This window comes from Aphelocoma coerulescens, chromosome 4, assembly GCF_041296385.1.
Source record: "Aphelocoma coerulescens isolate FSJ_1873_10779 chromosome 4, UR_Acoe_1.0, whole genome shotgun sequence".
NCBI lineage: Eukaryota > Metazoa > Chordata > Aves > Passeriformes > Corvidae > Aphelocoma > Aphelocoma coerulescens.
Window position 1 is genome coordinate 23,233,751 of NC_091017.1, and position 14,606 is coordinate 23,248,356.

The 14,606-nt window shown below is 38.7% G+C and overlaps 1 protein-coding gene across 8 annotated transcripts in view; it reads left to right on the top strand.

The window, feature by feature from the left end:
- GRID2 (glutamate ionotropic receptor delta type subunit 2) overlaps nt 1–14,606 on the top strand; it is an 824,945-nt gene that overhangs the window by 692,727 nt on the left and 117,612 nt on the right. For all 8 annotated transcript variants that reach the window (XR_011150528.1, XM_069013075.1, XM_069013077.1 and 5 more), the window contains 2 exons: nt 430–627; nt 7,513–7,825. Coding sequence is in view for 7 of the 8 variants with exons in the window: in XM_069013075.1 (XP_068869176.1) it covers nt 430–627; nt 7,513–7,825 (511 nt within the window). In the remaining variant the exon portion in view is untranslated. The remainder of the gene's footprint in view (nt 1–429; nt 628–7,512; nt 7,826–14,606) is intronic.

Below are 14,606 nucleotides of genomic sequence, written 5' to 3' on the forward strand. Positions count from 1 at the left end.
TCAGTTTTGCCATGTTTTTCTTTCCTTACAACATGAATTAGTGGTTGCATTAGGTACAATGTTTGCCCAGCTAGTGGAAAATGGCAGTTCTGTTGAATCCTCCATATTTATGGCCAGACATTGAGTATATGTCTGTCCTGCTGACCATAAGTGTGGTCAGCAGGCATTACTAAAAAGCATTTCAGTTGAAATGTTACAGCAGATCTACTTCTGAAATATGTAATAGAGAATAAAATTTCTCTGTTGAAGGAAATCCAACACAAAATAGAATTTCACAGAATGTAAGGGGCACTGCTAACTATGCATTTTAGAAAAGTTTTGTATAAATAATATTTGAATAGTTCCTCCTTTTGTTTAAAAAAACTTCCAGCACCCAAACGTGGCATATAATTGCTTTATTAACAGATTCCTCCTTTGTTGTTTGTTTAGGAAGAGCCCTTTGTCATGGTGTCTGAAAATGTTCTGGGGAAACCAAAGAAGTATCAGGGCTTCTCAATAGACGTGCTGGAAGCCTTGGCCACTTACCTCGGCTTTAAATACGAAATTTATGTAGCACCGGATCACAAGTATGGGAGTCCTCAGGATGATGGGTCATGGAATGGCCTGATAGGAGAACTGGTGTTTAAGGTAAGGTCATTAATAATTTACTGATTAAAGCTGTGTGATACAGCTAAGGAATATGTGGTATGTTCTGTTTGCATCAGCCAGTAACCTTTTTTTATGAGTAATTGATAACACTTCTTTTCTTGCGTGTTGCCAGACCTTGATAATGTCCATTGGGCAGTACGAAAAAAAAGCTGGAAATAACACTTGCTAGTAACTGTTTAAGAGGGAAGGCAATCTCTTTTTTTCCACCCAAAGTAAAATCTAAATGCGGTCAAATAATGGGATGCACATTATCCTAATTAGTTTGGCAATACCTGACACAAATGAGTTGAAGAGGCTGTTCAAAAGAGGAAAAATTGGTGTTGCAGTAATTAGTGATACATTACATAAATAATGTATAGCACTTAGAAAAATGTTGGCGTGATGAATACGTGAGGTATGTAATCAACAGAAAATGTTTTATTGATATATAATAACACATTATGTAGATGTATGAATCAAGAGTAATATATTATTTTTATTCTGTAATTAATAAACCATTTAGTCTACTTAATTTGACATTAATTGTTCAATATTAGATAATAAATAAATTGAACCAAATACGCATATGCAATATTTCCCTTTTTTTTTTGGCCCACTCCTCTCATCTTACTTATTTGCAGTTTCTCCCTGCAAACAGAGAGAGAAGACTAGGCTGACTCTGTTCTGCTGGTGCCTCATTTGTACCATGAATATATGTATTTTATTTGCTCATAATTAACATGTGAAGGCAGCTTTTACAGCTATAGAGACCTACATTTGTTGTGCTTCCTTAAGAACTGGAGCAGATATTCATGTAAATAACATAGACATTAGCTATAGAAATGTTTTTCCAAATGTGTATGTGGAATTTAATTCACAAGCGCAGCAAACAGAAAGGAGAATCGTGGTCAAATACAGGACCTAAGACTTGTAATAAATAAAAAAGAAAATATTAAAAAAAAAAAAGGTAAGTATTATCCTCCATGGGTTAAAATTACTGATAGGTTTAACCTATTCTGCCTTCCTAAGCAGGCAACCTGTTGGAAAGGAAAAAAAACAGCTACTCATTCTGTACCCATAGCACCTTTCATACAGCTACACTGTAATAATAAACTTCCTTTGCCATCTCCCTATGTCTTTATGAAGCTGGAAGGTGGAATTGTGTATTCACAAATGGTAAGCTGGACACAGCTAGAAAAGTAGATTTTCCATCATCTTCTAAACCTTGGCAACTGAAAATCCCTCATCTGATTTTGAGATGTAGCACCACAATGGCCCACTGATTTCCTTTTAACCATTCTTTCTGCCTCTAAATCTGATGTTATGCTACACCCTACTCTCTGCAGTACTCATCAGACCACTGCATTACACAGACTGGAGGGGTCTCAGTCCTAGATGGTCTGGAAATGGAAGTGGGCCTGGAATGTTTTCTATTTATTGGCAATGAATGATTTGTAAGGCAGAACACATAACAACTGAAATGGCTCAAAGGAAAAACATGTATGGTATTCTTGTCCCCTTGGCAGGCAGGAATTCAAAGAATAGCTCTTTGAAGGTGGTAACCCCCCAGATCTGTAAATTGATGTCTCAAGTGCAACAGATTGACCAGTCTGTTATGATTTTGCTGTAAATGAGCCTTTGTGGACATGACATCTTTCTGTTCCATTACAGTGCATGAAGAGTTAATGGAACTGCATTTGGAAGTCAAAACCCATGTTTTCCCTATACTGTGGCACTGTATAATTTTTCATCTTCCTTACCCCTATATAATTAATTAGCAGTAAAGGTTCACTGTGTCCTTCTCTCCCATTCTCTGTCCCTCTCAAGGCAAAAGAACTGCTGGGCGAGCAGCCAGCATCTATCTACCCCTTACCAAGTGCAAGCTGTTCTTAAAGACTGCTTTCTTATTTACTGTGAACTGAGTTCTTCTCCCAGACCCAAAATTTCCATCCTCTTGGCAACTTTATAAGGGGAAGTAGAGGAGCAGAGAATAGTTTTAAATTAAAGGCCTAATGTGTTTGAAACATAGCATTTCCTTGTTTTCCCAACCAAGTTTTACATGATAGTCTGGCCAACAAGTGGAGGAGTTCCAGGAACAGTGGGAGTACTCTTTGCCTGTTAGTGTGTCAGCCAGGAATGAGTTCTGCAAGAGACAAGTCTCACTCAAGGGTAATGGAAAATAGCTGCCTTCTCTTTTTGAGTGCACAGAATCATACAACTGTTTAGCTTGGAAAAGGCCTTTAAGATCATCAAGTCCAACTGCTAAACCAGCACTGCCAAGTCAATCACTAAACCATGTCCCAAAGTGCCACATCTACTTGTCTTTTAAATCCCTCCAAGGGGGGGTGACTCAACCACTTCTCTGGGCAGCCTGTTCCAATGCTTGGCCACCTTTTCAGTGAGTGAAGTTCTCCTAACATCTCCTGGCACAACTTGAGGCCATTCCCTCTTGTCCTATTGCTTGTTACTAAGGAGATGGATCCCTCCCTTGCTACAGCCTCCTTCCAGGTAGTTGTAGAGAGCATCTCACTGAGAAGGGTGTCTGTGGCCACTACAGAAGATGTGCCATATGAAATAGCAGTTGCTGTAGCAACCACATGATTTCTGTGTTCAAGATCAATATTCACTGCTTGCATTAACCATCTTCAGTGTGCAGCAGTCACTGGTGCAGGTCCTGGTATCAGGGAGAGCAGTCCCAGGCTGATCTTGTTTGCAGCAGCCCTGCTGGAGTTGGATGGCAGGGCAGGAGCCCAGCTGTTCCAAGTACATGCCCTGGGCCCACAGCTGGCTTTGCAGACGTGACCCTGTGCCAAGTTCACTTTGTTCCAGCTTTGAAGACAAGGTTTCTCTTGGCTGCTAAAATAGGAGCTGGAATCAACAGCACATAGTAAGTGGTCTTTAATTTGAACTTGGAAACTGATTCAAGCCTCCCCTCCTTTGACTGTCAAGACCTATATTAGGTACACATTTGGTCTATGCACGTTTTCTAGTCAAAATAACCTGAATGTAAACATGCCATACAAAGCTTTCTGTTTTCTAAACATCTGAACTAGGTGGTCGTCAGAGAGTAAATGCTCTTTGAGAGAAACACGTGGTGCTCTTGTCCCTCTCCTGAAGAATGACGAGGGCTCTCACTGCATCTTGTAGAGCTTCATCTTGCAAACAGGATTAGTTCAGGGAGCAGCAGCCCTTCAAGGAGAGGCTAAAGCCATCTCAAGGAAGCAGTGCTTTACCACAAATCTCTCTTGCTGTTAATTATCTGTGTCTTCTCACAGTGATTCCTTTAGTTGCCCTCTATCCAGATTGCCTGAGGGATAAGCCTGTGTGACAGACAAGAAAAGTGGCTAATGCCATTTCTGGGAGAGCACAGTAGACTTTCCAGCATAAGTGGGCTTTCTGGTGATATTCACATCCATCAACCATTACTTTTCACATCTCGACATGCTACCTTGATTGCGAGGACTTTTTTTCCAATGAGGAGCCATGAGGAAGCAAATAGCATAGGGAAAACAGCCTGATTCCACTTAAGTCCATCACAAAAGGGAAAATACATGTTTAATCATTCCTAAGAAAAACTGCAAATCAAGTAGAAGCCTCTTATGAGGCTCTTTTTTTATTGCGCCTTCCCAAGGTGGGTAGCATAAGAAGGAAGAAATCATACAGGAAGGATGAAGTGAGAAGAAAAAATAATAGCTGAGTAAAAGGAGAATTATTTGGATCTATGTGTGTTAACTTGAGTAAAAATGTCTCTCTGATTGGTTTTTGCATGTCCATGTTAATAACTGTGTAATGTGGGACTGCATTTTATCACTTCTAGCATATGTTGAAACTTGATTTAACATTGAAAGTGGATAAAATGAAGGGCCTCACAGGACCAGTTTAGAATAGGTTCATTTATTTTCCCTGTATTTGATCATGAACCACAGGAATCATCAGAAGATTGCTTTCCATGTGTATGAGATGTGCTTCCTACAGCAGTAGCTTAGGGACATTTCAGGGATTTCTAGGCTTTGCTGATAAGCTGGTTCTGTGACACCAGCAGCAATGCTATCAGACCCATTTGGTCATTTCTTTTGGATTTTCTCATTCTGGTTATGTTGCTCTACAATGGCCTCAGGAGAACTGCTGCTAAGGAAGATAAATATAAATTCCTGTCCAGGTGACAGAGAGCAAAATAATGCCCTCTGCTGTTTTTTTCAATCTGTTTCAGGAGTCACAGTTTCATTCATGAGAAACGTGTAAGACATATGATGCTTGTTTGATTTTGGCACTGCAAAAACTTAGTGAGTGGAGAGCTATACATGTTTATAATTCATATTGGCAGCTTTATATCTAAATATTGACATAATTGCATGCATTTGCCTTTCTATCTCAAAAGCACTAAGTGAACCTTTACTTCTTCAAACTGATATCTTCTCTGATCCAATCTGACATGTTAATGATGAGCATTTAATTTTTTTCATCTTCCAGTTTTGAAACAAGATGACAGAGTCTATATGTAATCAAGAATGCTCACTATCAGTGAATCAAGTATCAAGTGAAACTTAAGCTTGATTTTGTGCTAGAAGTGTAGTTTTCTGGGAAACTGGTGTTTATGATCCAATTTAGTAAGTTTAAGAATATGAGTTGTCATATTTCAGTGTAGCTTAAGAAGTCAGGATTTATATCTCTCCTTTCTGTTTTTCACTTTACTACCTCTCAAGAAGTAAAGACATACAGAATCACAGAATGGCTTAAAGTTCATTTCATTCCAACCCCACTGCCACGGGCAGGACATCTTTGACTAGATCAGGTTGCTCAGAGTTTTTCCTTGAACACTTCCAGGGATGGGGCATCCACAGCTTCTCTGGACAGCCTGTGGCAGTGTCTTACCACCCTCACAGTAAAGAATTTCTTTCTAATATCCAGTCTAAACCTACTCTCTTTCAGTTTACATTTCCCCCCATCCTGTCACTCTAGGCCATTGTAGAAAAGCCTCTCTCCATCTTTCTTGTAGGCTTCCTTCAGGCACAGGAAGGCTGCAATTAGGTCACCTCAAAGCCTTAATTATATATGTCGCATATAAAGTAGCAAGACATAACTATATCACTATTGTTGCTGCAGTGCAACAAAGGAAATGTGACATTTCCATTAGCACGATATTGTTCACTGTCATAGTTGGTTGATAACTGGAGTGGAACCATAATTCTGGGGAATGCAGAGAGCCTGCTTCCCAGAGACGCAAATTAGAAGTAGTATTTCCATAGATTCCATGTTGTCTGTTTTTTTCCTTTAATGGTCTTCAATGTATTTAATGGGAAAAAAAAAATCCTGTAAAAAGGAGGGGAAAGCAGAAAAAAATTCTAGTAGTCATACAGTCAACTATTATTTGGTAAAAGTATCTGTACTGGTGTATGTCGCTTTTCAGTAGAAAATCTTTAAACATCTTACAACAATGCAACTTGAATGAGAAACTCAATGATCTAGTATGGTAGGGAAGTATTTTAGTAATATGCTGATAATTAATAAACCAGCTAACTTAATGAGCAGAGGCTAAGTCTAGGACGTTTTTTTTAACATGTCCTCCTTTACCCCTAAATTCTTATTTTGCTTTTTGATATGCATTCAGGGAAAAAGCCCCAAACCTATGCTATTCATTAAATACAATTGTAATTTCCTGTTTGACAACTATTGGACTTTTATATTTGTAAATTCTTTCTAAAACATATTTATGTTCACAGTTGTGGAAAACAGTTCAGGTGCTGGCTGGTTTGCATCTTGCTCATTGGGGCTAGGACTTGACTGTCAGCAGATGCTGTGAATCACTTGAGTCACTTGTTGAACAGAAGTTATATGATGAGAGGATAGAGAGACTCAGATAACCTGAACATTTCCATAGACAATTCTAATTACTGACTGAGTTTGCTGCTGCCCATGGGCTGAGGGCAGTTGAATCATCACTCACAAGAATTTGGTAGGAAGGGACCTGAAGTGAATTCATGAAGCCATGGTTTCAGCTGTGCTCATCAACACAGCTTCACTTATGACACCAGGGAATTTAACACACAAATTAAAGCTGAAGCTCTAATTCACAGCTTTTAAGAAAATCAATATTTTCAAACCCTTTTTTGTCCAAATCATCAGGCTTCCAGCTAGGCTCTGCCACTTTCTCAAGCCAGTGAACAATCAATATAAAGTTAAAGTAACGTCATTTAAGCTGAAGTCTTAAGAGGACTGTGGTTAGGAGTATGTTTGTACCATGGGCCGCAGAGTGTTCTGCACATAATATTAAAAGAGTCTGGTTGATTTACAAAATTTTCTAATCAGTTTCAGCTGCCATACTTTCCCACTCAATATTTCAAATCACATATCTAAGGAGCTAGGAATCTCTGCCTTCTTCGGGCAAGAAGAAGGAAATTCAAGAGAGTTAATAAAATTTGACTCAGTACTTTCAAGTTTTTGTACTCTCCTCACCCCCTTCCAAAGGACCCCACACTGCTCTAGGCAGAACAAAAATTGATTAAATCAAGGTAGTAGAAGTTTAAATATTTTAAGTACTCTTTTGTCATATTAAAACATCTAGAATTCACAGTCTTATTGCTCAGTATTTGGGCTTTTCAAAATGGTATTCATGTGTCTACTTTAAATAACCTTTCTTGTTTTCACTGAAGTTCTAATTGTACCTGTAAAAAGTAAAGTAGCCAGAGTCCACCAAGTGAGGTTTGCTTGCAGAAACTACACATGGTATATCTACCCTGTCACCTTTCTGTGCTCACATATATGATGCTGAAGACCTTGGTCCTGGCATCTGATTCTCCCTAAGCTTAGCTGCTATAAATGACAGAGGAACAAAGATCTTTTTGTTAGCTCCTACTTACGCACGTTGTTTTCTCCTCCTCTCCTCAGAGAGCTGACATAGGGATCTCTGCCCTAACCATCACCCCAGACAGGGAGAACGTGGTGGACTTCACAACACGTTACATGGACTACTCGGTGGGCGTGCTGCTGCGGAAGGCAGAGAAGACAGTGGACATGTTTGCCTGCCTGGCCCCGTTTGACCTCTCCCTGTGGGCCTGCATTGCTGGCACAGTGCTCTTAGTCGGGCTCCTGGTCTACCTCTTGAACTGGCTCAACCCCCCGCGCCTTCAGATGGGGTCCATGACGTCTACAACTCTCTACAACTCCATGTGGTTTGTCTATGGATCCTTTGTGCAACAAGGTAAGAGACAGAGGGAGGCTCTGCCTCCAAGAGAAAATCTGTATCTCCTCCCCATTGCTGTAGAGACCTTCCTCTTCCCTGCCTCCCTCCCAGAGCCCACAAGAGCTGGGAGGATTGGAAAGCCTTATGCTAAAAGATTTCCTAGATATCTGGCTGCCCTACACGAGAACTGTGAGAAGTTCAGAGCACTACATGCTAGCTTGTGATTTGTTGTTTTGTCATTACAGAAAGGTGATTTTTCTCTGACTAAAAAAGAGTATTGTTCATCATTTTCTGGAGAATTATTCAACATTAACAAGTGTTATGTTCTTACATAGGCAGAGAATGCTGGGATTTGGATTTTGGACTAAGTTTAGACTAGTCAGCAGTGCTGAACGATCTTACTGTGTCTGATAGTCTTTCCTCCCTCTTCTGATTTATCTCAATTTTCCTATATAATGTTTAGATTCAAGCTTCTCTGGCCTTCCTGATTGCTTTCTCAATCCCCTCTAGCATCTGGTGTAGCCCAGGCTGTTCCACACTTCTGCTTATTTTCCCAAGTCCTTCACAACCTTACTCTTCTGGCAGAGTTTTAATCATGCATCCTAAAGACATCAGGGACTGCAGATCTTGGCTGGGTATATAGTACTTAGGATTCTGGTCTACAATTTGGGGTTGTAATGCAAAGTGGAATAAGAAAAAATAGCTTAATATAAGGGCAAAAAGGGGTTTAGATAATAACACCCGACAGCAAAACAGAATGAACACCTTCTTGCTCATCCATGTAATTGTTCCTCAGTCACTGCTGGCACTGCAGGTACACCTGTTTTAATTTCATAGAACATCTGCTCTACAAAGAGCCATGGCCACTACAGCCCCAAACTCACAGACAGTTCCTTGTGTTTTAACCTGAATTTGGATGGAACACTGTAGGTAAAGGGGTCATATTTACGTAACACTGGCAACATGTTATTTAGCATTACATTATTCTTGTTTCGAAACAATCAGATGACATCCACAAAAGCTAAAGGTATCCATAAAAATCAAGTATGAAGCTCCTAGAAGGGGAAAAAAAGGCTAAATTAATGTCACTATCCAAAAAAAGAAGAAATTATATTTTAAGTTTCCACAAGAGGGGTGATTTTAAACACACGAGCATAGAGACATTACTTTTAAAATTATCATTTGCATTGAGCAGTAATGGCCAACTGAGGAGACCTGAAGAGATTGTTTCAGGGGTTTTGTGATTTTCTTTTTCTTTTTTTTCATTGTTTTTAATAACACCAAAGACTTCAGAGTAGCTGAGACCTATGGAAGTTTTTTGAATATGTATAGGTGGGTTTATAAAGCCTTCTTTCTATCTAAAACATCCCCAGTGTAACTGTTTAGGGAATCCAGCTGTGTGAGAGCAGTTGGTCTGTTACAGAATGAGAATCATTACATCTGTCCTCCTGTTAGGTTAGAACTTGTGAATTAGTTTCCTTACTGCATGAATGTGAGTCATTCTACACAGGTTTATTAGTCTGAGCATCCCTGCTGTACTCCCAACATGAGTCCCTAAAAGCTTTCTAGGAGACTGCCCAGCACAGGTTCAAAGGAGGCACAGCTAGTTTAACACACTTCAGTCTGAGAAATTATTAACCTGAATTGTTTGCCTCATGGTTTACCCAAGGAAGCCTGTGTTGCCTGGTTTCCTGAAATTTCCTAACTCATAGGTCCAGAGTGGACCAAAAGGGAGCCCTTTGATAGATGCTCAGTTAGCCCAAAAAGAAAAGGATTTTTTGACCAGTCAGTGAAAATGAGTGCTTAAGGAGGGCTCAGAGAGAAGCCTTGAATTCAGCATGAAGTTGAGGAAGAAGTTTGATGGAAAGAAGGTGGGACCAGGTGACAAAAATAACAGAATTCAATAGCAACCAAAAAAAAAAAAAAAAAAAAAAAAAAAAAGGGAACTTATTTGAGCAGATCTGCATCCACTCCCTGTGGTAAGAGGGATATGAGGTGCAACTAAGTAAAACCTGCTGGTGGTACAAAGCATCTGGGGGCAACAAAACTGTTGTGCGACTTCAGAAAAAGAAATTCACAAAATTTGGAAGGTGGGAGGAATTATTTACAGAGAGAAGAGACACCTTACCGCTCTACCATGTGGATTTTCAACAAAACTCTATAGAATTCACCAGAACTATATAAAATACTCACTTGGCTCCTACTGAGTAAGGGAGCGCTATAGACACGTCTCCTTCAAAGAACAAGCAGAACTGTCCTGAATTAGCTAGAAGGAAAAATGAAACACATTGACAAAGGTTGATGCCAAAATACATGACACTTACAGACTGATGTAAACATAAAGACTCAGTAGAACTCAGAAATTCAGTGCAAAAGAGATGCATTTATAATGTCAGCCTGTATTTCACGTTCAATTTGAATATAGCAAAAACAATATTAGCTGAAGCGTTATTGTTTACTAATCCTTGTGAATACAGAGAAATGAAAATCATTTTCATTGTCAGGGTAACTGGCTATTGTGGTAATTTTGCCTCTGTTTTCATTCATCAGCTCTTCATTCAGCAGAAAAATGGCAGGTTTTATTTGTTTTGGAATAGTAAATCTGTTGATGTTAATTGTGATTGGCAGATCTTAAGTGCAGCAGCATTTCAAATACTGTCAGGTTCACTTAAGAAGTCTTTCAGCAGCAATTTAAAGCATGACAAGGTACTCATTTCTGTTATCAAAACATGGAGCCAAAGATGCTTTTATGTCCTGTGCTGACAGAAACAAAGCTGCATGAACCGAGGATTGCTTGTGCTTTGATAGTTCTGGATCCTTTGTTTGGGGCTAGCAAGTGATTTGTAGCGTCATCTTCTCTTTCTCTCCTCTAGACAGAGGAAAAATTTGCAGGCATGCAGACTGGCTCCAGACCTGCCACAGCTCTGAAGACAAAAGAGCCCTCTGGTGCAAAAAAATACAAGTCATTCTTTAAGGGAATTCATAACCTATTATGATTGAAACTAAGAGCTCATTTCTTCTGAAATAGTTAAAAACTCGGCAGATTTAAGCAAGTAACTTTAGTTCACAGTGTCCCTTTTTATTTTTGTTCAGCCTTGACTCTGATGTCTTGTTTAAATGCTGTTAAAGAGTTCTAACCTTTTGCAGTTTTTGAAACACCAAAATACTGTGTCATTGTCTGTAGACAAAAGTCAACACAGATCAATCCAGTGGTTTTTAAGGCAGGTCTATAATTACTGTCATATTCAGTTACAAAATTTGAGTATTTTTAGTTGCTTCCTTAAAGGTAGACTGAAACTTAATGTCACAGCTACTTGTATCACTTAAACTTAGGTTTTGAACTTGGCTTTCAGTTTCTTCACTCCATATTTTAGTGACCGCTCTGGGCACCATTTTTAGATGGGTAATATAGAGGTAGGTATATTTTAAGTTTCCCTTTTTATTTGATGTTCATTCATTATAGAGATCAGTCAAAGTAATATACTTTTTTTTCTCTTCTAATGTTTGAGATACATGAGGATAAGGCTGTAATGTAACTGGGGAGGACCAATTAATATAAAAGTGTATAAACTACAAAGTGGGGTTTTTATCCTGTACTCAATCCCTTCATTATTAAGAAAACAAACAAAAAACAGGCAGGCAGTGCACTGAAATGCTTTGGCTTCCTACCCAATATACCCACTGAATCTGTGACCACTAGGAAGGCAGAGACTTTTAGGTGATCATGATGATGCTGCTGTGGATTTTATTAAAAGCAAATTTCTGACTCTGAAGTCAGAATTCAGGCATGAGTAGTTAAGATAATATCTGTTATCTCTGAATTGTCTATTCTTCTAAACATGAAGCAAATTTTTAGATTCAACTGTGGAAGATTGCAGTTGTCTTGAAATTTAGTGTCACAGCTTCTTAATTTGTTCTTTTCTTTTTGCTCATCCTAGAAAACTAAGTGACTAAATATTAAAATGCCCTAGGGTATATCACCGTGTCCCACAGCCATAGGGAGGAGGAGAGAAGATCCAGCAGGCAGGAATTGTGCAGCAAGATTGATTTATTTAATTATTTTACAAACTCTTTTATAGACCTTTTTCTTCATAGTCTAATTGGACAAAGGTTCAGCCACCCCTTGGGGGTGATTGGCTAAAATCCTAAAACATCCATTGTCAAAATATTTTTCTACTGTACCATAAACAAGACTTTTCAAGGTTGCAGGTGGCTTGGTTGTTTACATTCCCTGCTACCTCTTCTGTGAGAGAGAAAAGTCTCTCACGGACTTAGAAAATAGCAAGAAAATCCTTGCTAGCAGCATTTTTGTATCCACAACCAAAGCTCTGTATTTTGCTTCTTTTTGATATTACCCTTTGTCAATTGGACAGATAACTGGCTCTAGGCAGCCCTGCTTGGGTAGGGTGTGTTTGACAAGGTCCCTTTCTACTTCAAAGAGTCTTAGTGGTATATGAATAATGACATATTATGTACTCTTTGCTCAGCTTTTGTGCTACTCTATACAACCACGGTTTTCCTTCTTTTGAGCCATGGTATCGTTGCTGCTCCCTCAAACTTTGCCCATATTAGAATTTGCCAGTACTGGGAATCTGCCATAGGAACTCTCAGAGAAGAAATTTGGGGGTTCAAGAAACTTTACTAAAATCTTCATCCAGATCAACTAAATCAAGTTGCTGCAATAGTCTGATGACTTTTTTTACTTGCTGAGAACCTAGTTTAATCTCCTGAAGGTTTTCTATTAGCTTCCTATTAGGGGCTCTTGTTACAACACACTCTAGAGACCACTCTGCTCTCACCAGTACTGGAGAAAATCAATGATTTAAAAAACAGAAGTTCAAGATCTGGAGTTAATTCCTAACCCTTTTGGTATAATAGATCAGTTTTCGAGACTGGTGAAATGGTGCATAATTTTTTACCAGGGACTTGCAGAAGAATGATTTAGGGGATTTTGTTTTGAAGGCAGCCTCTGAAATTTAGCTTCAGAAGACAGTGATGAGCTAACTTAGTATAACAGAATTCAACTGAATGTTGACAAAATAATGAAGTTAGAGAAAATGACAATGTTTTGTATTTGATGTGAAAGACACCGTAAAAGACTTTGTCTCTATCTTATCACACTTTGCTCATTTTGCTTTGAATTTTTGTATAAGAGAAGGCATTTCTGAGCTGGCTTGGCAGGATTTTAGATTATGCAGGTAAAGATGCAAGGCTCTGTTTTGTTTGGGGTTTCATTTGGGGTTTTTCTGCTGTAATGGAAAATATCTTTTAAATGGCTGAATCATTCAAGATTTAATCACTTCTTAGTGATTGCAACAAAGCAAACATTCATTATAGTTTTATAAATAGAATTTGACCATAGGATAATGAGCGCTTGAAGTATTACCTGCAAAAATATAATTTTCTTCAGAGATCTTAATACACTTGCTTAACTTAGCAAAGTTATGAAATGGATGATGTAAAAGCATCACTGGTGGGCCATTTTTTTATCCCCTCATATTTGTTTAAAATGCTGGTCACAACTGGATGTTTTGATTGGTCATCAGTGGTGTCAGTAATGGCCAATTATGTTGATAATACCTGGTAAATGAGCAAATCTTACTGTTTGCCTTGTGTAAATTACATTTCACAAGAGCAATAAAACAGCGTCCAAGCTTTGGCACTTCAAAGTCATTATAATACTTCTCAGATGGTTAAAGCTGCTCAGAATTCTCATCTTCTTCCTTTTATTACCACCCAAGGTGTGATATAATCCTCCTGAAATGCACTGCCTGGAGTCTGCTGTTGCTTAATAAATTACTCCATCTTGCTTATCTCACTCTCAGCGTATCCCTATCAGCAGGAAACTATTATGCTGTAGCAACATCCTTGCTTAGTGACATTTTCTCTTAATTAACTGTACAACAATCAAATATTTAATATTCAGAGGAAAACTCTAGAATCATTCTGGAAAAGTTGTGTTAGAAATTAATTATATCGTCACATGTGATATTTAGTGGTGAAACCTGATTTATTTGATTTATTTTGGGGGAGGGAGGACGGGGTATGTTTAGAAATACAAAATGATCCAGTATAAAGGCTTTAAGACTGGGACCTAGTTCCTAATTTGGTTTCTTCAACTGATCTGCTGGCTGACCACAGAAACTTTATTTAATATCTTAGATATCAGTTCTTAGTTGTAAAATGGAGATATTACCCATCTTCCTTCATAAAAATATGTTTTATATCTCCTGATGGAAGGCAGAAGTTAAATGCCAGTCTCATTAATTAACAATTTTAATTGCTCTTCAAACTAATGCCAGTCTTGACATATTCATGTAGCAAGGGGAACAGACTTGCTGAGCCTAAAATGCACAGCACTGAGCTGGGAAAATGATAAGTCAGATATTGAACATGTTAGGAAACAAACTTCATACACCAAGAGGTTTATTTGTGACATGATAGTTCCACCTTAAATCCTCAAGATAGAAGCCCTTAAATCCTCAAGATGGAAGCCCCTAAATCCTCAAGCTATTGTATTAAATCTAGGCTAGTGTATCAGTAAGTATATTTACCTTCATAAAGCCATCTCTCTGAAATGGGGACTGTAGCCCTGTGGTACCCAAGCTCCTTTTGCATGTCTCAGTGGTTTGGCCAGCCTTCTTGAAAGCATCAAAAAATGGGTACATTTTGGCAATTGCATCCTGTATGAATTTGGAAACCACTGGAACTGACAGCGTGCACTGAGGGCTGTTGTCATGTACACAGTACACTTTTGTAAGCCTTGGATGTAGCTTTACGTCCTTTCAGAGGTTTATTT